A 22,952-nucleotide genomic window follows, 5' to 3' on the forward strand; every position below is an offset into this window, starting at 1 on the left:
ATTTCAGAGACCTCACGTATATTTGTGTGCAAACTAAAGCCCTGATCCTGCAGTGTGCCTCTCAGGGCCCCATTGACTTCAAAGGGGCTCTGCACGGGGACATAGCCACGTGCCTCACATTGCAGGATCTCCTTGCATTACCACTGTGATTAGGCGACCATCCATGGAATTGATTTGGAGTGGAAGCTGGACAGAAGGATTTAACAACAGTCTCACTCCCCTTCCACAGCATGGTCAACCAGAGCTCCTCTAGTAAGATTTCAAATTGACCATTTATGCCTTATGTACATGGTAGAATCCTCTTGAAATATATTTATGTATTCTTTAGAAATCTTTAGGAAACATTGCATGGCCTTTCCAGCATAAGTGACACTCACAATTCGAACGCCCTTTTATTCCCGAACCCTTATCAATTCCCCGACACCCCCCCCCCCCCCCAAAAAAAAAACCCCAAATCCTAACCCAACATAGTGTTGATCCGCAAAAGGGACATGTGCCAGAAACTCCATGAGGTCTAGTAAACTTTGCTGTTGATTTTACATGGAAGGCACTCAAATGCTGTGATGGTGAGCAGCAGTATAAAACCCGAAGATAAATAAAACAACAATGCCAGAGACTCCTTGAAGCTTGTGGATACACAATGATTAGCTTTGTCCAATTCTTTAGGGGAATATAAAAGAGTTTGGGCAATACCATTTAGCCTTTGTTGCAACAGAGCTCTGGGAACTAACTCCTGGTTTGACACTGGGAGAAGGCGTGAAGTGTGTCTGGGAGGCAGTTTTCCCATCTGAACAAAGGATGATTAAATAGCTCCATTTTTTTTTTTTCCTCCTGCGTGTCCTTGTATTTACATACTCAGCAGGCATGCGCGCATGGTTGGGTGTGTGTCGAGATGTACAGACCTGGGTGTAAAAGAAAAGTGAACATTTTATAGAAAGTTTCCCAGTTCTTTTTGGAAGTCCTAAACGGCATCAAAATGTGACTGGTGCTGCCTGACGGTGTGGATAGTCTGTCATTTACCCTTCTTGTCTTCATAGGCACCTGGAGTATAACAGCCTGACACAAGTGAACAGCGGCTCTCTCTACGGCCTCTCATCTCTCCACCAACTTCACCTCAGTAACAACTTGATATCCTACATCAACCCCGAGAGCTGGAAGTTCTGTCAGAAGCTGCACGAGCTGTAAGTTGCTTCCTGATAGCAATAACGACCTTGTTAGTTATTATGGTACCTGCTCGAAAGGTGTTTGTGCTGGGCATAAGGAATAGATCCTGCTAAAAAAATATACATTCGTTTACAGGGACTAAAAGGCAGATTGAGGTTACAGTTTGCGGCTCCTTTTAGGTTATCTAGTTGCCAGACTTGTGTTCTCTTGCACTGAATCAACTATATAGCTCAGAGGAAACTTTGCTTTATTAGTCTGTATTTTACAGTTGACATAATAAATAATCACATTTAAACCACCTAACATCTGGCTACCTCAAAAGCAATGAGTGAAGTGTTTTACTCTTGTCTCTTCTGTTTATAAATTACTCTTACTATAGGGCTCATCTGTTGGAAGGTAAACACGTTGGCCTCGTTCTCCTGAGATTCCCAGCTGTGAACATTTCATTTACGATCTCTTTGATAAATAAAAATGTATGCGGCCTCGGGGGAGAGATGTCAGCATCTCTGTCATTGCTAATGTTCCGATGAAGGAGACACATTTGGGATGCTTGCAATATTGACAGGACTAGCAGTCACTCCCTAAACATGCTAAGCTGTTTGGTTAGAAAACACAATATGGATTTGTTTTTAAAAGAAAAACCTGACAAGTTCAGTTTTATTGTGGAACTGTAGCTCCTGCTTTCAGATCTCATCCTGCTAGGAGATTCATAGATTCCAAGGCCAGAAGGGACCATTGTGATCATCTAGTCTGACCTCCTATTGTCACAGGCCAGAGAACTGTCCCCAGAATAATTCTTAGAGCAGATCTTCTCAAGCTAAACATTTTTAGGAGTTCCCCTTTCCATTGAGAAAGATACTAGATCTCAAATTCAGAAATGTTTTGATGATGAGAGAAGAAATATTGTCTGGAGAAAATGTTCATGAACAATTCATCTAATTTATCAGACGTGTCTGAGACTGGCTGCCTTGAAAGGTACTGCTTCCTGCAGCGATACGCTCGGCATGTAGCCTGATAACCACAGGCCACTTGACATAAAGAGCTGTGTTTGGTACAGGAACTCCTCACTTAACGTTGTAGTTATGTTCCTGAAAAATGCAACTTTAAGCGATTGGGAAGCTTGGTTGAGGTGGAGGAGTTAGAGGGTGGGATATTTTCCAGGGAATGCCTCACTGCTAAATGAGCTAGCAATTGACTGAGCCCTCAAGGGTTAACTCTCACATTCTAGGCGGCAGCAGGAAAGGAGGGAGGGCAGACAGAGACACACACCCTGTGTGTGAGAGAAAAAATGCGCATTTCCCCTTTAAGTAGCTGACCCCAGGCTTAAGTACACTGCCTTGTTAATTCAATCAGCTTGCTGAGACCTCCTGAGACCACAGCTACTGCCTAGAAGCTCCCTCCGTAGTGTCTCCACCACCCCCCGCTCTATGGAAGATGGGGTAAGCGGGGTGCAGGGGGAGGGAGAGACACCCTGACATTAGCTCTCCTCTTCCCCCCCGTACAGCAAGCAGGAGTCTCGGGGAGCAGCTCCAAGGCAGAGGGCAGGAGCAGCACATGGCAGTGGGGGGAGGGACACAGCTGAACTGCAGGCAGCTGCTGCACAGGGAACTTAGGGGAGTGGGGAGCTGATGGGGGAGCTGATACGGGGCTGCCGGTCCACCCTGGTTCCAACCACCCACCAGCTAGCTGCAACGGGCTGCTCTTCCTGCAAGCAGGGGACAAAACAGGCAGCTGCCAAACGACCTTAGAAGGGAGCATTTCACAACTTTAAACGAGCATGTTCCCGAATTGATCAGCAACTTAACATCCAAACAACGTTAACCCGGAGGACTTCAAGTGAGGAGTTACTGTATTTCACTAGCTCAGGATGGTGCTAAGAATTTTCCTAGACTTCAGAGCTGAGGCCCAATGGCCTTCTCTGAGAGTCAGCCCATTGCCTCACCCACGTCCTGCTCAAACCTAAAGAATCAAAGGGAAGGAAGTCTTCATTCTCTGGGCATGTCTAGGGAAGTGTAGCTCTAGCGGGGCAGAATTGCCAAATTTGGAGTCACAGAGCGTATTGATACTGCGCTAAGGAGAACACTGTCGTCAGCCAAGTCATGGATCTGGAAGGAGATTAAGGAAATAATATATGGAGATATCCTAGCTCCTAGAACTGGAAGGGACCTCGAAAGGTCATTGAGTCCAGCCCCCTGCCTTCACTAGCAGGACCAAGTACTGATTTTGCCCCAGATCCCTAAGTGGCCCCCTCAAGGATTGAAGACATAACCCTAGGTTTAGCAGGCCAATGCTCAAACCACTGAGCTATCCCTCCCCCCTACTTGACGGTAGCCTACATTGCTGCTGAGGAAAAGGTGCCAGGGCCATTAAGACATGCTCGGTCTGAATGGGATTGGTTCTGAAAGTGGGGGGAACCATATTTGTAAGGTGGCCACCTGGACGTTAGCACACACCTTTGCAAAATATTACAGGGTTTTGCAGACATAGCTTCAGGCCTTATTGGAAAAGTCTCCTTCAGATTTTGTTTGTTATTGTTAAAGCTGTTGATTTTCAGTTATCAGAGAACGTTTTCTGTCTACATTTTTGTAGACTCAACCGAAGCCCATGAGATGGGTAGACCCTTTCATGGGAGGGAAGCAGAGTATGATGCCAATAAAAGGTTGTTTGTGTTTGTCTCCATCTTCTGGTTGGGAGGAAATATAGCCCAAGCATTTGGACTGGTATAGAAGATGTCAAAGAAAGGAAAACTTACGCCACCGGGGAGGTGTCTTAAATGCTTGGTTGTGCCAGCAAATCAGGTACTTGGACATCTACATAGTAGAATAAACCCCCAATTTCAGACCTAAAATGCTGGTATAAATACACCAAATACAAATGGGGAACTAGACTGGGACCTTTTAAAAAAAAAAAAAAATGAAGCCCATTATCCACAGTTTGATTTCATGGGAATGAAACCTCAGGGAAAATGTAACGTACTCAAATGTAAATCAGAAATAGAACTTCTGGCTATCTAACAGGGTACCAGTTACCCCTTTTGGTTTTCTTATTATCATCACTCCCTCTGCTCTCTGCTCCACACACCTAGCTTGACACCAGCCGAGAAGAGCTATTTAGACAGGCTGTTCCAAAATATCATGCTGCAGAAGCAGAATGCTAATAGTTTCTCACTGGTAGAGTGACAGAAATGTAGGGCAAGCAGTGCAGACCTGCCTGCTTCTCTCACAACCTGGCTCATGTAAAGTACTGAGGAGGAAAATGGGCTGTTTTGTAAACCAGCCTGTTCTGTGAGCGGGAGGCTGAGATATGAGCACGCTGAGGACCAGGTGCTGAGCATCTGAAACTCTCCGGCTGATTGCACCATACCCAAAGATATTCTAAAGCTGGCTGCTGTCCATCTTCAAGTGACGTCAGGAAAATCTGGAGGGAACATGCCTTTACCGATCCTAGCAGAAACCCTTCTGGGTAATATCAAAGGGAACTGGTTTTTTCCCTAGACAGGTTTAGGATTACTTTCTAGCAGTGGGTTTTTGTGTGTGTGTGTCAGGGGGAGGGTTAAGCCAAATTCTTTAATCACAGGTGAGGACATAATTTTGATCAGCTGCCAGTTCTTCATAACTAACACTACAGCTTCTTTAGAAACTAAAGTATGTTGTCCTATGCCTTTTTGAAACTCATTAATCTCTGCTGAATTTCTTCCAACGCCTTCCTGCTCACACATTTAAAAGACAGACGGCTCATTTGCCAAGTAAATGACACTTGCGGTGCTTAAGAATATATGTCTGTTTTGACTTAGGTTTTGGCTTGTGCAATGACTTTCATGTGTGCCCTAGACACATTTTTAAGTGGGCTGGTTAAGAGGCAGGGCTATACGAGGAATCTGGAGGTTTGGAAAGAGTTGAGAGATTGTTTTCATTGCCTATATTACAAAGGGCTTCAGTATTTGGCCAGAGCAAAATGGGTGAGATTTTCAAAGGTGCCTAAGTGACTTAGGATCACAAGTTCCAGTGACTTCCATTGGGTCTTGAACTCCTGAGTCACCCACCCTGTGGGCCAACTTTCTGGTCCTGCTCAGCTTGGGTCGGTGCCAAACACTTGTGCACCCCCACCCCAATGCTGGGCCTTATTTAGTCACCAGGGCAACTTAGAGCAGCCCCGAGGCTACTCTGATTTGTACCCAACTGCCAGCAGTCCCAAAGGGCCACTCCAGCAACTGGGAGTAGCCCGAGCCCAGGGAAAATCTGACTAAAACCAGCCATGCACTCTGCTCCCTGGGCTAGCAAGTGATGGCTTTGCCTGTGTATACCACCAGGGAATTCCCTCACCAGAACAGTCCTTGATTGGCCAGTTGTCACAGCCCCTGTGCAGTAGCAGTGCTGTGGTGTTTGTGGCAATGCTGTAGCATTTTCCTATAAGGGTGGGGCTATTCATTGCCTGAGGAGTTGCTGATTGCTAGCAGCATTCCCCCACTTTTCCTCCGGTTGGCTGGTCCAAGGAGCTTCCTCGACTCCCTTGCACTGCCTGCCTGTTAGCTTTTCTTAGTACCAGCTACAGAATGGCACGGGAGCAGTATTAAAAAAAAAGCCAGACCGAGCACATGCGATGGGAAAAGGACGGATGAAAGCCCTCCAGTGTTGATCACTGTTAGTCTAGGGGATCTCCAGCATGCTTTGCACTCTGAGATAAAGGGCAGAGGGACTGGAGGAGGGCTGCGATGGGTGACCTTTACTTTGCACAAAGGGGAAATATTAAAACGTGCATTGCTAAACATTGAGTTGCTATGTGGGTGCAATTGCTCTGGCCTGCGCTTTCGACTGGCGGGCAGGCGGTGGAGACACCCACACCTAGCTGCCTGGGGCTCCCCTCGCAGAAGTGAGTGAAGATGCAACAGCCAGGGCCATGCAAAGAATCTGCATCCATTTCAGAATCTTCCTTTCCGAAGGTGTCAGCATCTTGCAGCCTCAAAGCAAGGAGGGAAGGGTGATCGTCTCTACTCTTACCTCTTTGAGTCCAGCTGCGAGGAGAGATTGGGCCCAACTGGGGTTGATGGTGATGGCTGTGTGTCATAGAATCATAACCAGAGATTGACTTACACTTAGCACTACCTGATCTGCCCCTCATTGTTATGCTCCAGGTCATCCCTTCTCCCCTTGGTGATATTTGCAAACTGCTGCCCTGGTTTTCACCTAACTAACCTGTTCTGCCTCCCTACGGTAACTGTTTTATATAGGAGCTGCAGGTGAGGCATAGATGTGTCTGGAGACAACATGGATATTGTAGAGCGGCTCAGGCAATGCCGGGTAGAGTGATTGGATTTCTGTTTGGTTTTCTCTTTAGAATATTGTCCTATAACAACCTAACCAGACTGGATGAGGGGAGCTTGGCAGACCTGGGAGGACTGCATATACTGCGACTCAGCCACAATTCCATCAACCATATCGCAGAGGGAGCTTTCAAAGGACTCAAAAACCTGCGTGTTCTGTAAGTTACCTGGCTGCTCCCTCCGCTTTTCTCTCTCTCTCTCTCTCTCACACACACACTCACCCCCCCCCAAATCTCCCTCTGCATTTAGATGCAGCATTCTTCCTTACTTTACAGTTTTAAATTCTCCTAAGTGTTCCTGTGCGCTGTTAAGCAGCTGTTGTGTTTCACCTCAGAAGTATTTCAGTGTTGAGGAGGGAAGGGATCCCTATGTATCCTTTATCGTCAGTGCTGGACTAGTGAATGTTTGTGTCAGATCCTAGCCTGAAAGGAGCTTTAAAAGTGCAGAGTAAAATTATTAGTATTCAGAATTAGTTGATAGCTCTGCACTTGGATAAGATGGATTTCTTTGCTGGTCAGGGAGCAAAATTTTTCATGAGTTGCCTATTTTAGATTCATTAGATGTTTTTGTGGTTCCCCTTTCAGATTTAGGCCTGGCAGAGCTCTAACAGCAGCATTTTCCATACTGTCCTTTGAGTTCGATGGGGCTGTGCATCTGGTTCAGTGTTAGTTGAAGCACCTCATAAAAGGACTGAATCTTAAGAAACCAGTTTAGGTTCCACTGTAAATCCAATACACATGAAGAAGAATCTTTCCATCGCCCAAGTGTTTTTACATGTTTTCCTTTCCCCCTCTTATTAACCAATAAATGTAATATAAAAATCTATCCTAAAATAACACTGAAAGCCTGACTGAGGCCTGGTCCACACTACCCCCCCACTTCGGACTAAGGTACGCAAATTCAGCTACGTTAATAACGTAGCTGAATTCGAAGTACCTTAGTCCGAACTTACCGCGGGTCCAGACGCGGCAGGCAGGCTCCCCCGTCGATGCCGCGTACTCCTCTCGCTGAGCTGGAGTACCGGCGTCGACGGCGAGCACTTCCGGGATCGATCCGGGATCGATTTATTGCGTCTAGACAAGACGCGATAAATCGATCCCAGAACACCGATTGCCTGCCGTCGGACCCCTAGGTAAGTGTAGACGTACCCTGACTGGCAAAACCAATGAGGTTCAGTCAGGGCTAGAGAGATGACGGCTTGCTGACATGGAGGAGAATCGTACACAAAGCTGCACTTAGCCTTGGGCCCAGACAATAAGACTGACAAGACAATGGATGCTGCAAGTGACATGCTTACTAGTCAGCATGAGATGGAGAAGAATTGTCTGATTAGCCAATTTGATGGTGGCAGCCTACATTTCTTATGAGTCCCAATCCCATTAAAGTCACTGGGAATCTTCCCTTTGACTTCCGTGGGAGCAGACTCGGGCCCGATGTTGGGGGGAAAAGGGGCCCCTTTTTGGTTGTGAAACTTTGTGTCGATTTGACTCCCTATCTATAACACAAGCCGGGGGGGAAAAATCAACTGCCATGTTATACAGAGAGAGCTTCAAAGTGCCCTGGCCTAGCATGGGAAATGACCCTTCGAGTCATTGTTCTGTCCTGTTTAGCTGATGACGTACGTTTCAGGGAGTATTCCTGCAAGTTGACCAGACAAGGGCAGAACAAACTATATGGCATCGAACAATGTGGCATTGGAAAAGAGCAGTCTGGCCCTGATCCTCAAGCTGGTGTAAATGGATTCATCATCCTAGGCCAGGTCTACACTACCGCGGTAGTTCGACGGCTGGCAATCGAACTTCCGGGTTCGATTTATCGCGTCTGGTCTGGACGCGATAAATCGATCCCGGAAGCGCTCGCCGTCGACTGCGGTACTCCAGCTCGGCGAGAGGAGTACCGCGGAGTCGACGGGGAGCCTGCCTGCTGCGTGTGGACCGCGTCTGAACCGCGGTAAGTTCGAACTAAGGTATGTCGACTTCAGCTACGTTATTCACGTAGCTGAAGTTGCGTACCTTAGTTCGAATTTGGGGGTTAGTGTAGACCAGGCCCTAGTTTCCTGATTTTAAGGCCAGTAGGGACCATTAGATCCTCTAGTCTGACCTCCCGCGTGATACGAGCCATGGAATGTCGCCGCTGTCCAGTAACTTGTGTAGGACTAAAGCGTATCTACCAGAAAGGCAGCTAGTCTTGAGAGGAAGAACCCACCACTTCCCTGGACAGCTTGTTCCAGTGTCCTCAGGGACGCTCCTTCCGTTTGGACCAACCGAGGCTCTGGCCTGCACGGTTCTTTCATCTCAGCTGCCATGACGGGTTTAACAGCTCAGCCTTCAAGGCCAGTTGTGTTCATTGGATTTTTATTCTGGTTTTTAAAAAGAAATACAGCGTGGTACTTTTATTCCCCTTCACTGAGCCCCATTATGTTTCGATTAATGAAAAGGAAGTCAGAACAGAGGAGCTTTCCCTTCCCTGCTTACTGTACTGGACACATCTTATTTATTCTTTTATTGAGTTTCACACGGGAGGAAGTGACTGAAAAGTGATTCTTTTTATTTTATTTTTTTTCTTCTTAAGCCTAAGCCTTTCAACCACTGGCATTCAGAGAGGGCCTTCTCCCAGGCAGCTGTCAGGGCAGGGACTAAAGGCTTCCCAAAGAAAAAATAGGGGAGCGGGAATGGGTAGATCTGTGCCCTTTGCAGCAAATGCAGAGCCTCTTTTGTGTCCAGTGCAAGGGGAGAGAGAGTGAGCTCTAATTGAATAAAGAGGAAGGCTATTGGGTCCTGCACCTGGTGATAAAGACCCGAGCATGCTTTAATTATGGCCTATTGTTGACGAGTCTTTGGTGGGTGTGAAACTGCTGAAATGTGGAGCTATTCAAACAGAGGTCAGGCCTGGGGACCTCACAGCATAATGATTAACAAGGCAGCAAGCATTCAGGCTCAGCCAGCCAGAAACAATAGGAAATTGGCAACAGGGGCTGGGAGAGAAGAGGAGTTGAATACAAAGAGAGCCAGGCCAGAATACCCACACTCTCTATTTTTTTGTCCATTTGAAAAAAAAACACCATATCTCCCCCCAACACTAAGCCTTTCAGCTTCCTGTAGGAGAACAAGCCTCGCGACAAGCCAGGCTATTTTCTTTTCCCTTTTTAAGAAAACACCCTGTGACACTCACTCAATAAAAGTATGTGCCAGAGATCTCAAACATTCTCAACACCTCCCTCCTGTCTCCTCTCATACTGTGAAGAGGCCAGGAGGCTAGTGGTCCCAAGTACTGTGGCAGGGCTGGATGGGGTGGAATTGGCCTCAGGACAAATCTCCAGGAATAAAGGGTTTATTCATGTGTCCCAGAAAAGAGAACCTAAATTGCAAGCAGGCGGGTTAGTTGATGTACAGTGTGAAACTGGCAGGAATTAAAACACGTGACCCCTAAAACGTGAAATGTTTATAATCCAATTTATAGAACACTGTCCTCCCAACATCTTGCAATGCACCGTGGCGAGTCTCCCAGGCCCTGCCTCTCTTCTCTGTTCTCACTTGTCTCTCCCCGACTGCCACTGGAGCATTGTTTGCGCCCACACCCTACTGCATTGTTATTCTGCCATCCGCTTGGCATGGGTCTATCCACAGATCATACTGACAGCCACTATGACGCTGCCTGGGCCAGTGTCACGCTGAGACATGGGACTTGGGTCTGAGAATGGGCATTGTGTCCGTGGGCCATTTCTTTTCACAACCTTAGTTCATGTTGAAAAGCCCAAGAAATTATTGCTAGCAACAAAGACTGCAGTTAATTTGGGTACCTGTGGCAAAAAATCAGTCCTGGCCTGGCTGAGGAAGTCTTGGTACCGAGCTATGGTATTCTTCTGTTCTCATATCATGTGTTAATGTGTAACGCACAAATGAAAAGAAAAAGAAACCCCATTGAAACGCTTGCTGTTCTAATAATCTTTTAAGGTGCAAAGAAAATAATGGATTTATGGGGGACTGGGGGTTGTTTTGTGGGTTTTTTTTGCCTTCCCTGTTAAAAGGCCTAAAAAGTGTGTTTATTTTTATTTTATTTTATTTTTAAAAAGAACATTAGAAATTCTAAAGTTCTGTCTGCTGAAAGGCACTCTACTGCCTGGAGATTCTTTACAAATCTTTGGTGGTTTCTGGTTTGCTTGTTTTTATTAAGATCCATGTAACAGGATTCAAAAAGGGACTGAACAGTTATATGGATGACAAGCGCTGTAAAGCGCCAGTGTAATCTGTGCCTGCAGCGCTGCACGCTCGCTCGCAGCGCTGGCGGCGCGACTACACTCGCGCTTCACAGCGCTGCCAAGTCCCGAGTGTAGCCAAGCCCTTAGACATCAGGATGAGATGAGACCTAACATGGAGCAGAGATTATCCCACATCTGTGTACTGTGCAATTCTTACACCTTCCTCCAGAGGATTGGGTACTAGCCACTGTTTAAAACAATACTCAACTAAATGGACCTTGCATCTGACCATTCTTATGACCCCTGTTTTTTGTTGTTTTAAAAGGCAGAACAAGCTGCTCTTTGTTTGAGGGGAACTTTTCCCCTCCAGGACTTCTTCATATAGCACAAAGAATTAGAAAAGAGCATAAACCCAGATTTTAAAAATCCACTGCAGGTCACTTTTAAAGTGGCAAAGGGGATCAGATTGGAAAGCATCAGTTACTTTCTTTAGTGCAAGAAAAGTCATATAAAAGTAGTTGGCTCTGCTCAAACAAAGTCTGCTTCGCTGCAGTGCCAGGCTTACAGATCACAGTGATGTACAGCAAGGACAGAATGGGAAGCTCTTTGTAAGCTGTTCCCAAACTTTTTCCTTTAGTTCTTTAATGGCAAGCCCAGGACTGAGAAATTGATTGTGAGCTTTCTTTTGTCTTCTCCCCAGGGACCTGGACCACAACGAGATTTCAGGCACAATAGAAGACACCAATGGGGCTTTTACAGGCCTCGAAAACCTAAGCAAGCTGTGAGTAGCCCAGCTTTAGAAGTTTTGTTGAGCTCCTTACGTGAAGGGGGTGGGGGTGGGTGTGGGTGGGGAGGGTTTCTTATACAGACTTTGGGAACAGGGAAAAATCTGAAGAAAGTCTGAGACATGACAGCCCCCCGACTCACTAAATGGGAGTAAACGCCATTCCTAGGAGCACATGTTTTCGATTCATAGAACCCCATGCTGTTAGAGCAGTTGAATATTCACTCACTTAATGGTGGTAGAGACAAGCACATGGATTTGTTCTCTGTCAGATTTAGCACACTTCAGTTGCACTTTGTCCACAAAACTCAAGGGAAAAAGCTTCCTTTCACAAAATCGCTGAGTGATGCTCAGCCTCTAATCAAAAGGCAATAATAAACAAGAGAAAATCTCAGGGTTAGGCTTAATACATCTTACACTTCAGAGTCTAAGTGAATTGGACAAACATCTGTCTCTTAAGGATTTTGCTGCTGTTTTTTTTTTCTCTTCAGGATATGACCCACCAGTTTCATTAGTGATGCAGTCTTTGTGCAGTTTTATTTACGAGTGATCTTGTGATTACTTTTTAGAGCTCATGTGGGTGGTAATGATAAGCATCTGTATTGGGCCAGAACTGTCAAAGGGATAAAAAGAAAACTGATTCTGTTTGAGAGGAATGTGCAACAAAATATATATTGCAGCTATTTGTAGGTGGCTCGAGCTTGGCAGGTATTCAGCCCACTGTTGATTTCTGAATTGCTAAGTGTCCGAGCTGCTTGTTAGATTGTTCCTTTTCCCTTTGGAGGGATTGCATGGAGAAGGATATTTGAAATCAGCTATCTATAATCAATCCTGTCGGGCAAGTTTCTGACAATGGGAGTCTCTTTTAATTATTATTTCTTGCCTCTGTTTGAGTTTTCACCTCCTTCATCACTGTCTCTGATGCTGACATGCCAGGGGTGCACTGTTTGATGGTAGGTGGCTGGTATGAATCTCAGCAGGTGGTGCATTGTCACTCTGTCATTAGAGCTGTTTGGGAGAGAGGCTTCAGTGGAGTGGTTGGGACCTAAGATGGGGTTGGAGAAGAGGGACTTGCCAGCATAGGTGTAGAAGGATTTTGATCAATTTAAAGGAGAAGGGGAGGCGGGGTAGTTGGAGATGCAGGTGGGCAAGGATGGGGAAAGACCAGAGTGTAGAATGAACCAGATGGTGAGGGAGGGGTTGAGAACAGGAGTGCTGGAGATAAGGAGGCGGGTGCATACTGGTTAGAGATGAGGTGGGCAGACAGGAAATTCAGTCACTGGAGAAAGCATGGAGGAGGTGCCAGTGGTGGGTGAGGGAACTTCTTGGCTGGTCTTGTTGATAGTTTCCTTTTATCAGAAGAAGCTGGTGACATCCTATATGTGGTAGGAGTCACGTGGGGGCAGTGGGAAAGTTCAAGGAGGGAGTCAAAGGGCGTATTTTAGCGGATGGGGTTGTGGGTAAGGGAGTAGATGAGAGTGGGAAGGCTGCATGCTTGGCAGGGAAGATGGTAGAACAGTAGGAACAGAGAAGAGTCCTGTAGCGGAGGAAGTCTTCATGGTCGGTGGGCTTCCTTCAGAGGCATTGGCACAGGAGCTGGAGTAGAGCAGCAGCTGCTGGGGATGCGGGTGTCGGGGTTAGGAGATAAGAAAGGTTAAGGCCTCAAAAGGGGCCAAAGGAGTCAGTGTGGAAGAAGGGAGGGAAGTGGAGGGAGTCACAGCCGAGGGGCTGTGGCAGAGAAGTCATGTGAATGTTGCTGGATTGGGGGTTACATATGGGTGAAGGGATGAACAGATTATTGTGTCTCTGCCCTGGATTATCCAGTTTGCTTTAAAATGTAATGTAAAATGTAAAGGAGACATGCTCATAATGTGCAGATAATCTAGCTGCCTTTCTTGAGGCATTTTGTTCACATTCGCGGCCTTTCAACTCAAAAGGGCCTAATTTCGTTCATCATCACTCAAGCCGGGAGTTTGAATTTTGTCTCAGGGCTTCAATTAAGTGTCATTCCTACTCCCAAACTTTAAAAAAAAAATAAAAAAATACCGGCCTGTGTGCTAAGTGTTGAACTGTCTGGTATAGGACCCCTCCCCCCCCCCACCCTTTAACCCGTCAATAGGCTTTAAAGGCATTAGCATACAAAAAAATAAATGGCACTTCAGAGGAAACCTTCCAATGAATTAATAATCACAGCTCTGTGGAGATTGCCTTAAAAGCTGCTCCCCTTTGATCTGGCATGGATTAGTCTCTGAAAGGATTTAGCCATGAGGGTGTTGTTCAGCATAATGAAGGTGTTAAATTTGGGGGAGGGGGGGGGAGAGTGTCACTGTAGCCTTCCCTGAATTATAGATGAAGCTCTCCAGAATGGAGAAGGCAGGGCTAAATTAAAACATTGCCTCAGAAAAGGGAGCCGAGAACCACTGAAGCATAAAAAGCATCAGTGGAGTCGCTGGGGAGCCACCAGTTTCCTAATTATTCAAGCTGCTAAATTTAACCGTTTTTTGATGGCTCACTCACTTAAAGACCTTCCTGTAGGTGCAAAGCTGGCAAAGGGGAAAAATGCTACTTTCTAATGAACTGCTTGTGCACCGTGTCGTTATACTACTTTAATGGCAGTGGGGAGGTACTGTTGCCAACTCGCTTGACAGTGGGAGAGCATTTCTTCACTTGCAGCAAGCTGGCTGATTGCAGGGCTGCATGCCACGGTGCTCCCATTCCAAAATACCAGATCCCTTTGGAGAGGGTCACTGGGTTATAATCATTTCATAATCAGAAAAGTGGTTATCTAGAGTCTGTAAGGAAATAGGAATATGTATTTGAGAGTTTGCAGGAGTGTACACCAGCTTCTTATTACAACTTTTCTATGTATTTCTCATGTACATGGCTATGCAGAATAGTTGCATCCAGTTAGATGCACATACAATAGTTGCATATAAACAGCACACGCGCGCACACACACACACATATATACACTATATATGTAAAGGTGGGTAAAAATCTCCACCTCCGATTTTTAAGGACCAAGAGTCACTATAAATGGTGAGCAGGATTCTCCAAAATGACCTAACTAAGGGGTCAACCTCCTTTTGAACACTAGCATCTCAATTCTGATGGATTGTTCCTAAGCCAAGGAGCTCAGTAAAGATTATGAAATATTTTCACCACATAGGAACTTCTGCAAAGTGGCTTGCAAATGAGTGTGCCTTTTATCAGCCACTAGGGACAGTCTATGGCAGCTGTCCTTATTCTTCTAATAAAAATATTTTTAAAAAAAGAAGAAAAGACAATCTAGGGAATGGCCTCAAACTCTCTGAAGATGCAACTATGGTTTTATGCTAAACTAATTTTGACCATAAAGGGTGTGTATGTGTTTGTGTGTGTGTTTGTTTCCCTGTGGAAGATGGGAAATAATTTTGCCAGAAACCTAAGGTTTGGTTCTGCTTTGTAGTTGTACGTGTTGTACAGAGAAAGACTAAGAACAGTAATTGGTTTTCCATTAAATGTGTGACACAGAAATTTACCATTAAACTGGATGACAATAGCCAACTCTTGCTGGCATGCCTGTAGTAGAAAAGAATTATGGGATATCTCACATAGGAGGAGACAAGATTACCCATTGTTGGGGGCCTGGAACGGGGAAGGCATGAACTAGTGAGCTGAGGAGGTGCGTGGTTTGGAGGATAACATAGTTTTGGCTAGTTGCGTGTCGTTTTTCCGTTTTAAATCATTGTTGTAAACTATCATTAGCTGCATTTGCTCTGTAAGGATGATGATATTCATAGACTTTAAGGCCTGAAAGAACCATTGTGATCATCCAGTCTGACCTCCTGCACATTGCAGATCACAACCTCACCCACCCACTCCTGTGATAGACCCCTGACCTCTGGGTGAGCTACTGAAGGCTTCAAATCATGATTTAAAGACTTCAAGTTACAAAGAGACTCCTCCATTTACTCTAGTTCAAACCAGCAAGTGATCCGTGCCCCAGGCTGCAGAAAAAAACAACCCTCCCCTCCCCCCAGGGTCTCTCTCAATCTGACCCAGGGAGAAATTCCTTCCGGACCCCAAATATGATGATCAGTTAGACCCTGAGCATCTTGGCAAGACCCAACAGCCAAACACCAGGGACTCCCCATCAAGTGTCCCATCACTGGTCGCTGAAGATAGCAGTCCTATTGGCTACATGCCATTGAAGGGAACCTCATCATACTATCCCCTCCATAAACTTATCAAACTCAGTTTTGAAGCCAGTTAGGTTTTTTGCCCCCACTGCTCCCCTTGGAAGGCTGTTCCAGAACTTCATTCCTCTGATGGTTAGAAACTTCATCTATTTTCGAGCCTAAACTAGTTGATGGCCAGTTGATGCCCATTTGTTCTTGTGCCAGTGTTGGCCCTTCACTTAAATAACTCCTCTCCCTCCCTGCTATTTATCCCTCTGAAGTATAGAGAGCAGTCATATCTCCCCTCAGCTTTCATTTGGTTAGGCTAAACAAGCCAAGCCCCTTAAGTCTCCTCTTGTAAAAGTAAGTTCTCCATTCCGCTGATCATTCTGGTAGCCCTTCTCTGCACCTGTTCCAGTTTGAATTAATCTCTCTTAAACATGGGAGACCAGAACTGACACAGTATTCCAGATGAGGTCTCACCAGTGCCTTGTATAATGGTAGTAACACTTCCCTATCTCTACTGGAAACACCTCCCCTGAGGCAACCTAGGATTGCATTAACCTTTTCATGGTCGCATCACGTTGGTGGCTCATAGTCATTCTGTGATCAAACAACAAACACAGGTCTTTTTTCTCCTCTGTCACTTTTAACTGAAATGTCCCCAATTTATTTACCCCAAATTCTTGTTGTTCGTTCCTAAGTGCATGACCGTATACTTTGCACTATTAAATTTCATCCCATTTCTATTACTTCAGTTTTCAAGGTCATCCAAATCTTGTATGATATTCCAGTCCTCCTTTGTATTGGCAACACCACCCAACTTTGTCATCTGCAAATTTTATTAGCACGCTCCCACTTTTTGTGCAAGGGTCTGTGATGAAAATGTTAAATAAGATTGGTCCCAAGATTGATCCTTCAGGAACTCCACTAGTAACCTCCTTCCAGCCTGACAGTTCACCTTTCATTATGAACCGTTGTAGTCTCCCCTTTAACCAGTTCTTTATCCAACTTTTGATTCTCATATTAATCCCCATCTTTTCCAATTTAATTAATAATTTCTCATGTGGAACTGTATCAAATGCCTTACTGCAGTTCCTTTATCTGGAAAATCAGTTATCTTCTCAAAGAAAGAGCTCAGATTGGTCTGGCATAATCTACCTTCTGTAAAACCACGTTGTATTTTATCCCAATTACCATTTACCTCTATTTCCTTATCTACTTGCTCTACAAAATTTGTTCCAAGACCTTGCATGCAATTGAGGTAAAACGAACGGGCCAGTAGCTTATGGGATCATTTTTTTCTTTTCTTCAAAATAGGTACTATATTAGCAATTCTCCAGTCATCAGATATGACCTCCAAGTTTACAGATTCGTTAAAAATACTTGCTTTTGGGCTTGCAATTTCATGTCCCAGTTCCTGTAATATTCTTGGATAGAGATTATCTGGGCCCCCAATTTGGTCTCATTAAACTACACCTCTACCCCGATATAACGCTGTCCTCGGGAGCCAAAAAAATCTTAACGCATTATATCGAACTTGCTTTGATCCGCCGGAGTGCGCAGCCCCGCCCCCCCGGAGCACTGCTTTACCGCGTTGTATCCGAATTCGTGTTATATTGGGTCACGTTATATCGGGGTAGAGATGTATTTGAATTTGACTGCTATCTGGGATGCGGTCATTTCTACTTCCACGTCCTTGTTCCCATTAGTCACCCTGCCACTACCCTAAAGCTCCTCATTACCCTTATTAAAAATTTAGGCAAAGTGCTCGGTTAGGTGTTGGGCCATGCATAGATTATCTTTAATCTCTTCTGTTCTCACTTGCAACCTTCTATGAGTCACCCTCTATCCTCCTGGGGCTCTGAACTCTGGCTGTCTCCATTAACTCTTTCCCTCTTGTAGGACTATCTGCTCTTCTCTTCTTCCTTGTCCTCCTACCTTCTGGTACTGCCTGCTGCGCCTCTTCATTTCTCAATTTGATTAACCTGTTCCTCAGCTCTGTTTCTCCTTTGCTAGCCTGTCTTTTCCTCCACCTTGTTCTCAGGGTCGCATGCTTCCTCTGGCTGCTTTCCTCATCCACCAGTCTACTCTTGGAGTTCTCCAGTTAAGCTTGCATCCGCAAATCTTGAGTTTTCCCTTCAGCCTCCTCTCTTCTCCCCTCTGTTATCCATTTAGATCCCCTTCAAAACTCAACCACAGTTTCTGCCTGCATCTTCTCTTCCATCAGATCTATCAGGCAGCACCTCATACAAACGAAGCACCTTTCAGGTGCCTGCTCCAGAATAATGTGCAGCTTCCACATCTAATCATCTTGTTGTCTCTTCCATTCCTTGGGTCGCTACCACTGCTGCTTCTGTAGCTGTCGTAGCTTCTCCCCCTCCCCCAAATTCCCATTCAAAGTCCCTGTTTTCAGCTCTGTTTGCTGGCTCCTGTGCTGCTGGCTGGCCGCTTGGCTGCCTTCATAGCCCCGCTGGTTAGGGAAGACTCCACTGGGATCAGCGGCTCTGCATCTCTCACAGCACACTGCTCCCATACTAGCTCTGCAAACTGAAAACAGAGAAAACAAACCAGCCAGCAAAAGCAAACCAACACTCTCAAGAACTCACTCACTGGCCCTAAGGAACAGGGGGCTTGCCTCTGTCCTCCAACAGATTTCCATTCAAACTCTACTGTGTCCATGATTCATGGTTCCAGGGGCCACAGACCTCTGTGTATGGGTACAGAAAGGGTCATGACCTGCACGCCAGTCCAGGGGTTGGAGTGTTGGCTGCGCCATTCCCTGCCCACCATTACAGTGGTGGATTCTGTATCCTCACACAATGCACGGTTCTATACTCAGGCTGTTGCAAGACCTGCAGATTTCACTCCAAGTAATTGCATCACTGCAGTTTATTCTGTCTTCTTGCTTAATCACCCAGCCAGTGCAGTGAGCTCTTAATTTTTGCATATTTCCAGTGTGCCATCAGTTTTATATAGTGTGATTCGCTAAATGGTCTGGGGTCTCTATTTGCACCACTTGATGGGATTTCTTCAGAACTACCCAAACACATTTTGAAGATTGTTTTCTGGAACTCCTGAGGCCAACTCCCTGCAAATTACCTGAGTTTGTCAGACTTTTCAGCTGACCAATCAATAATCAGCTGGATTGGATGCAGTTGAGAACCAAACTATAATGAAAGGTGTATCTGAAAGATGTACCTTGCATAACAAGAGCTTGGAAGAAACCTTCTAAATATTGACCTTTACTGATGTTTATTAAAGGCATTCAGTTTTTTAGGTGAACCCTTCTACTGATTTCAGAGTTGTAGCCATGTTAGTCTGTATCAGCAAATCAACGAGGAGTCCTTGTGGCACCTTAGTGACTAACAAATTTATTTGGGTATAAGCTTTCGTGGGCTAAAACCCATTTCATCAGATGCATGGAGTGAAAAATACAGTAAGCAGTATATATTCCAGCACATGAAACGATGGGAGTTGCTTTACCAAGTGGGGGGGGGGGGTCAGTGCTAACGAGGCCAATTCAATTAAGGTGGAAGTGGCCTCTTCTCAACAGTTGACAAGAAGGGGTGAACATCAAGAGAGGGAAAATTACTTTTGTAGTGCTAACGAGGCAAATGCAATCAAGGTGGATGCCGCCCATTTCCAACAGTTGACAAGAAGGTGTGAGTATCAGCAGAGGAAAAATTACTTTTTGTAGTGACCCATCCACTCCCAGTCTTTATTCAGGCCTAATTTGATGGTGTCCAGTTTGCAAATTAATTCCAGTTCTGCAGTTTCTCATTGAAGTCTGTTTTTGAAGTATTTTTTGTTGAAGAATTGCCACTTTTAAGTCTGTTATTGAGTGTCCAGGGAGATCAAAGTGCTCTCCTACTGGTTTTTGAATGCTACAATTCTTGATGTCTGATTTGTGTCCATTTATTCTTTTGCATAGAGACAGTCTGGTTTGGCCAGTGTACATGGCAGAGGGGCATTGCTGGCACATGATGGCATATATCACATTGATAGATGTGCAGGTGAATGAGCCCCTGATGGTGTGGCTGATGTGGTTAGGTCCTACGATGGAGTCCCTTGAAGAGATATGCAGACAGAGTTGGCAACGGGGTTTGTTGCAGGGATTGGTTCCTGGGTTAGTGTTTTTGTTGTGTAGTGTGTAGTTGCTGGTGAGTATTTGGTTCAGGTTGGAGAGCTGTCTGTAAGCGAGGACTGGCCTGTCTCCCAAGATCTGTGAGAATGAGGGATCATCCTTCAGGATAGGTTGTAGATCCTAGATGATGCACTGGAGAGGTTTTAGTTGGGGGCTGAAGTTGATGGCTAGTGGCATTCTGTTACTTTCTTTGTTGGGCTTGTCCTGTAGTAGGTGACTACTGGGTACCCTTAAGGTTCTGTCAGTCTGTTTCTTCACTTCACCAGGTGGGTATTGTAGTTTTAAGAACGCTTGATAGAGATCCTGTAGGTGTTTGTCTCTGTCTGAGGGATGGAGCAAATGCAGTTGTATCTTAGAGCTTGGCTGTAGACAATGGATCCTGTATGTGGTCTGGATGAAAGCTGGAGGCACGTAGGTAAGTATAGCGGTCAGTAGGTTTCCAGTATAGGGTGGTGTTTATGTGACCATTGCTTATTTGCACTGTAGTGTCCAGGAAGTGGCTCTCTTGTGTGGACTGGTCCAGGCTGAGGTTGATGGTGGGATGGAAATTGTTGAAATCCTACTGATAATTGCCAATTGTGAATATTTATAGAAAATTGGTACTTTGTAAATATCAGATTGTGCTGTGAGCATCATAATTGGCAGTGTTCTGCAAAGAACACAAATCATCTCCTGCTTATTCGCACTGAATGGTGATCCACAGGAATGCTGGTCGTTCATGGAAGTTTGAAAACATATTCATTGTCCCTTGGGACAGGGCTCGCCAAGTGATGCTTTGTTCAGGACCCTGTTGTATTAGGCACTTTACAAACATGCATAAAGAGACCTGCCCCCTTTAAAGATCTTGCAGCTCCTGAATGTGTGCTGAAGTTCAGCTTGTCCTATAGGACAAACAGCAGTGAATAAATTATTCCTCTTCTACTAAAGGTCAGAAGTGGAAAGTGTTGCAGCGATAGTCCAATACCTTGTTAAACTGGCATTGCACTTAATTCTGTCCACAACCAGCCATCGCAGAATACAGGGGGCCTTCTGTTACTCAACAAGCCAATTTCCAAGTACCATCGCAAACCTGCCTCTTGATGTGATAGGGCGCATTCCGTTTCATACTGTCATCACTATTAAATTGTAATACAGATAAAAGTATTTAATTTCAGGAGGGGAAGACGTGCACGCTTCAGCCCCTTAATCTCTGTGCAGTTCAGATTTCTTGTGCCTTACACTGGACACTTTATCAGATACAGTCACGCTAATTGTGTTCTTTTCTTTTGCCTTTTCTTTCTGTTTATCTGGCACTGGATGTTTGGAAACTGCAGAACTCTGTTTGGAAACAAGATCAAGTCAGTGGCCAAGAAAGCATTCTCAGGCCTGGAGGCCCTGGAGCACCTGTGAGTAACCCATCATCCTTTGCTGTTTGGAACGGGGCCTGCCAAAAATGGCTGAGGAGGTCTGCTAGCAATTTAATAGCGTCTTTGTAAACTGAGAAGCCGGTCCATTTGTGGGGGCCAGCTGCTTCCTTCTCATTATAAGTCAGCTTCAACTTTGGCCTTTCTTTGTGCCAGGAACAAAGTTACAGAACATATGGCAAATTTGCATGCCCTTAATTTTTTGATTTGTATTGGGATAAATATCTCCTTGACTCAAAACAGGGTTACTCTGCAGGCTGTTTGCAGCAAAGCCGTGTTTCAGACCTGGCTGTCGCTCCCCCACTCAGCATTCCTCCAAACTCCGTGACGAGACATGTTGAAAATGACAAGCTTCCGATACAGAAACAAAACCTCTCATTCAGTATAACCACTTTCTGAGCTGTTTGCAGGAAACCAATTTGGCTATAGCTAAGCAGTTCTTCCCGTCTCCTCCCAGGGCCGATGCCTCTAGCAGTGATTCATCATTAGTTTCCTCTTACGAATTCAGCCAGGTTTAAATATTTTGTTGCTCTGTGTGATTTATTGGATGCTGATCATGTTGACTCTTAGGCCACTGGCACCAAAATAAACAGTGAGGAGAAAGTGTGTTTTGGAGGGGTCAGTAATGCCTGTGGTTGCAGTTGTACTGAGATTTGCACTTAAAGCAACACTAAACTCCTATTGTTTCACACTTTAGTGACTGAGTTTAGAGTCCAAACTTTGGCATAATCCCTCTTCAAAGGACAAGTGTTTTTTTAGTAAAATATTGATGAACTTCTGCAAAGGGAAGCATTTAAAAATACTCCTTTTTGGAAATGTTTGCCCCCTTTTCCTCAAACCAGCTTTAGAAAACCTGAACAAGCATGTTCCCCCCAAACATGTTCTAATATCTTCTCAGCTATATGTCCCTTTGGAACATTTATAATTAAACACATAGATGGATATAGTCCTCTTGTTCAGGATAACTGTTTTCAAGGTAATGGAGCAACACAGATTTCCAGCTGCTGAGAATTTGGTCCATGACCAATAAACCTGCTTGGAAGTCAAGGCTGCCTGCTGGGTGCTCAAGAAGAGGGTGGAGATATGTAGATGTGTCAGCAATGACTGGTGGAGGTAGTCTAGGCTGAGATGGTAAAGTGTAGATGAGGCGCTGAATGGTTAGTTGCTCGTTTCTTTGCTTCTTGTGGCTTGTATTAGTGGGCTGTGCAGTCTAGCAGCCTTAGCTCAGAGTTAACAAGTGTTTTGTATAGCATAGATCCGCAATAGTACAAATACAAACCATCGTGCGCTCTCTGAATATGGAGCTTGCATCCCATAAAATGTGTGTTCCGCTATTTAGCTTGGAGAAAAGATGTTGGCCTCTCGATGTTACTGGCGCATTAATTTTTTTAAAAAGTGCCTCTGGTTTTGTTCTGCAGGAACCTCAGGGACAATGCAATCAGGTCTGTCCAACCAGAGGCTTTTGCTAAGATGAAGAACCTGAAGCAGCTGTAAGTATTTGGACCATATGTACCATTAAGCCGGCACTGATCTTTCTCGTACTGTACGTGAGTCGTACCACACTGGTCATATGTATAACATGCCATTGGAAACAATTCCCCCCTCTCTCTCAACCTTCCCTACAGGTTATTTTTACACTTGAGCAGATGTCCAGACACATCTCACACTTAGTAATGAGTGAAATTAGATCATAGTAACCGTGGGTAGCATGTGTGCAATTATCCATCTCCGCTCAGAAAACGCAGTTCTGTTAGCCATCTCTTGTTCTTACACAGT

At 45.2% G+C, this 22,952-nt stretch overlaps 1 protein-coding gene across 1 annotated transcript in view; it reads left to right on the top strand.

The window, feature by feature from the left end:
- The window catches only part of LRIG1 (leucine rich repeats and immunoglobulin like domains 1), a 131,996-nt gene that overhangs the window by 98,529 nt on the left and 10,515 nt on the right, over window positions 1–22,952 (top strand). The window contains exons 7-11 of the mRNA XM_065407623.1: window positions 1,038–1,181; window positions 6,499–6,642; window positions 11,383–11,463; window positions 21,087–21,158; window positions 22,595–22,666. Coding sequence (XP_065263695.1) covers window positions 1,038–1,181; window positions 6,499–6,642; window positions 11,383–11,463; window positions 21,087–21,158; window positions 22,595–22,666 — 513 coding nt within the window. The remainder of the gene's footprint in view (window positions 1–1,037; window positions 1,182–6,498; window positions 6,643–11,382; window positions 11,464–21,086; window positions 21,159–22,594; window positions 22,667–22,952) is intronic.

Source organism: Emys orbicularis, chromosome 7 (genome assembly GCF_028017835.1).
Source record: "Emys orbicularis isolate rEmyOrb1 chromosome 7, rEmyOrb1.hap1, whole genome shotgun sequence".
NCBI lineage: Eukaryota > Metazoa > Chordata > Testudines > Emydidae > Emys > Emys orbicularis.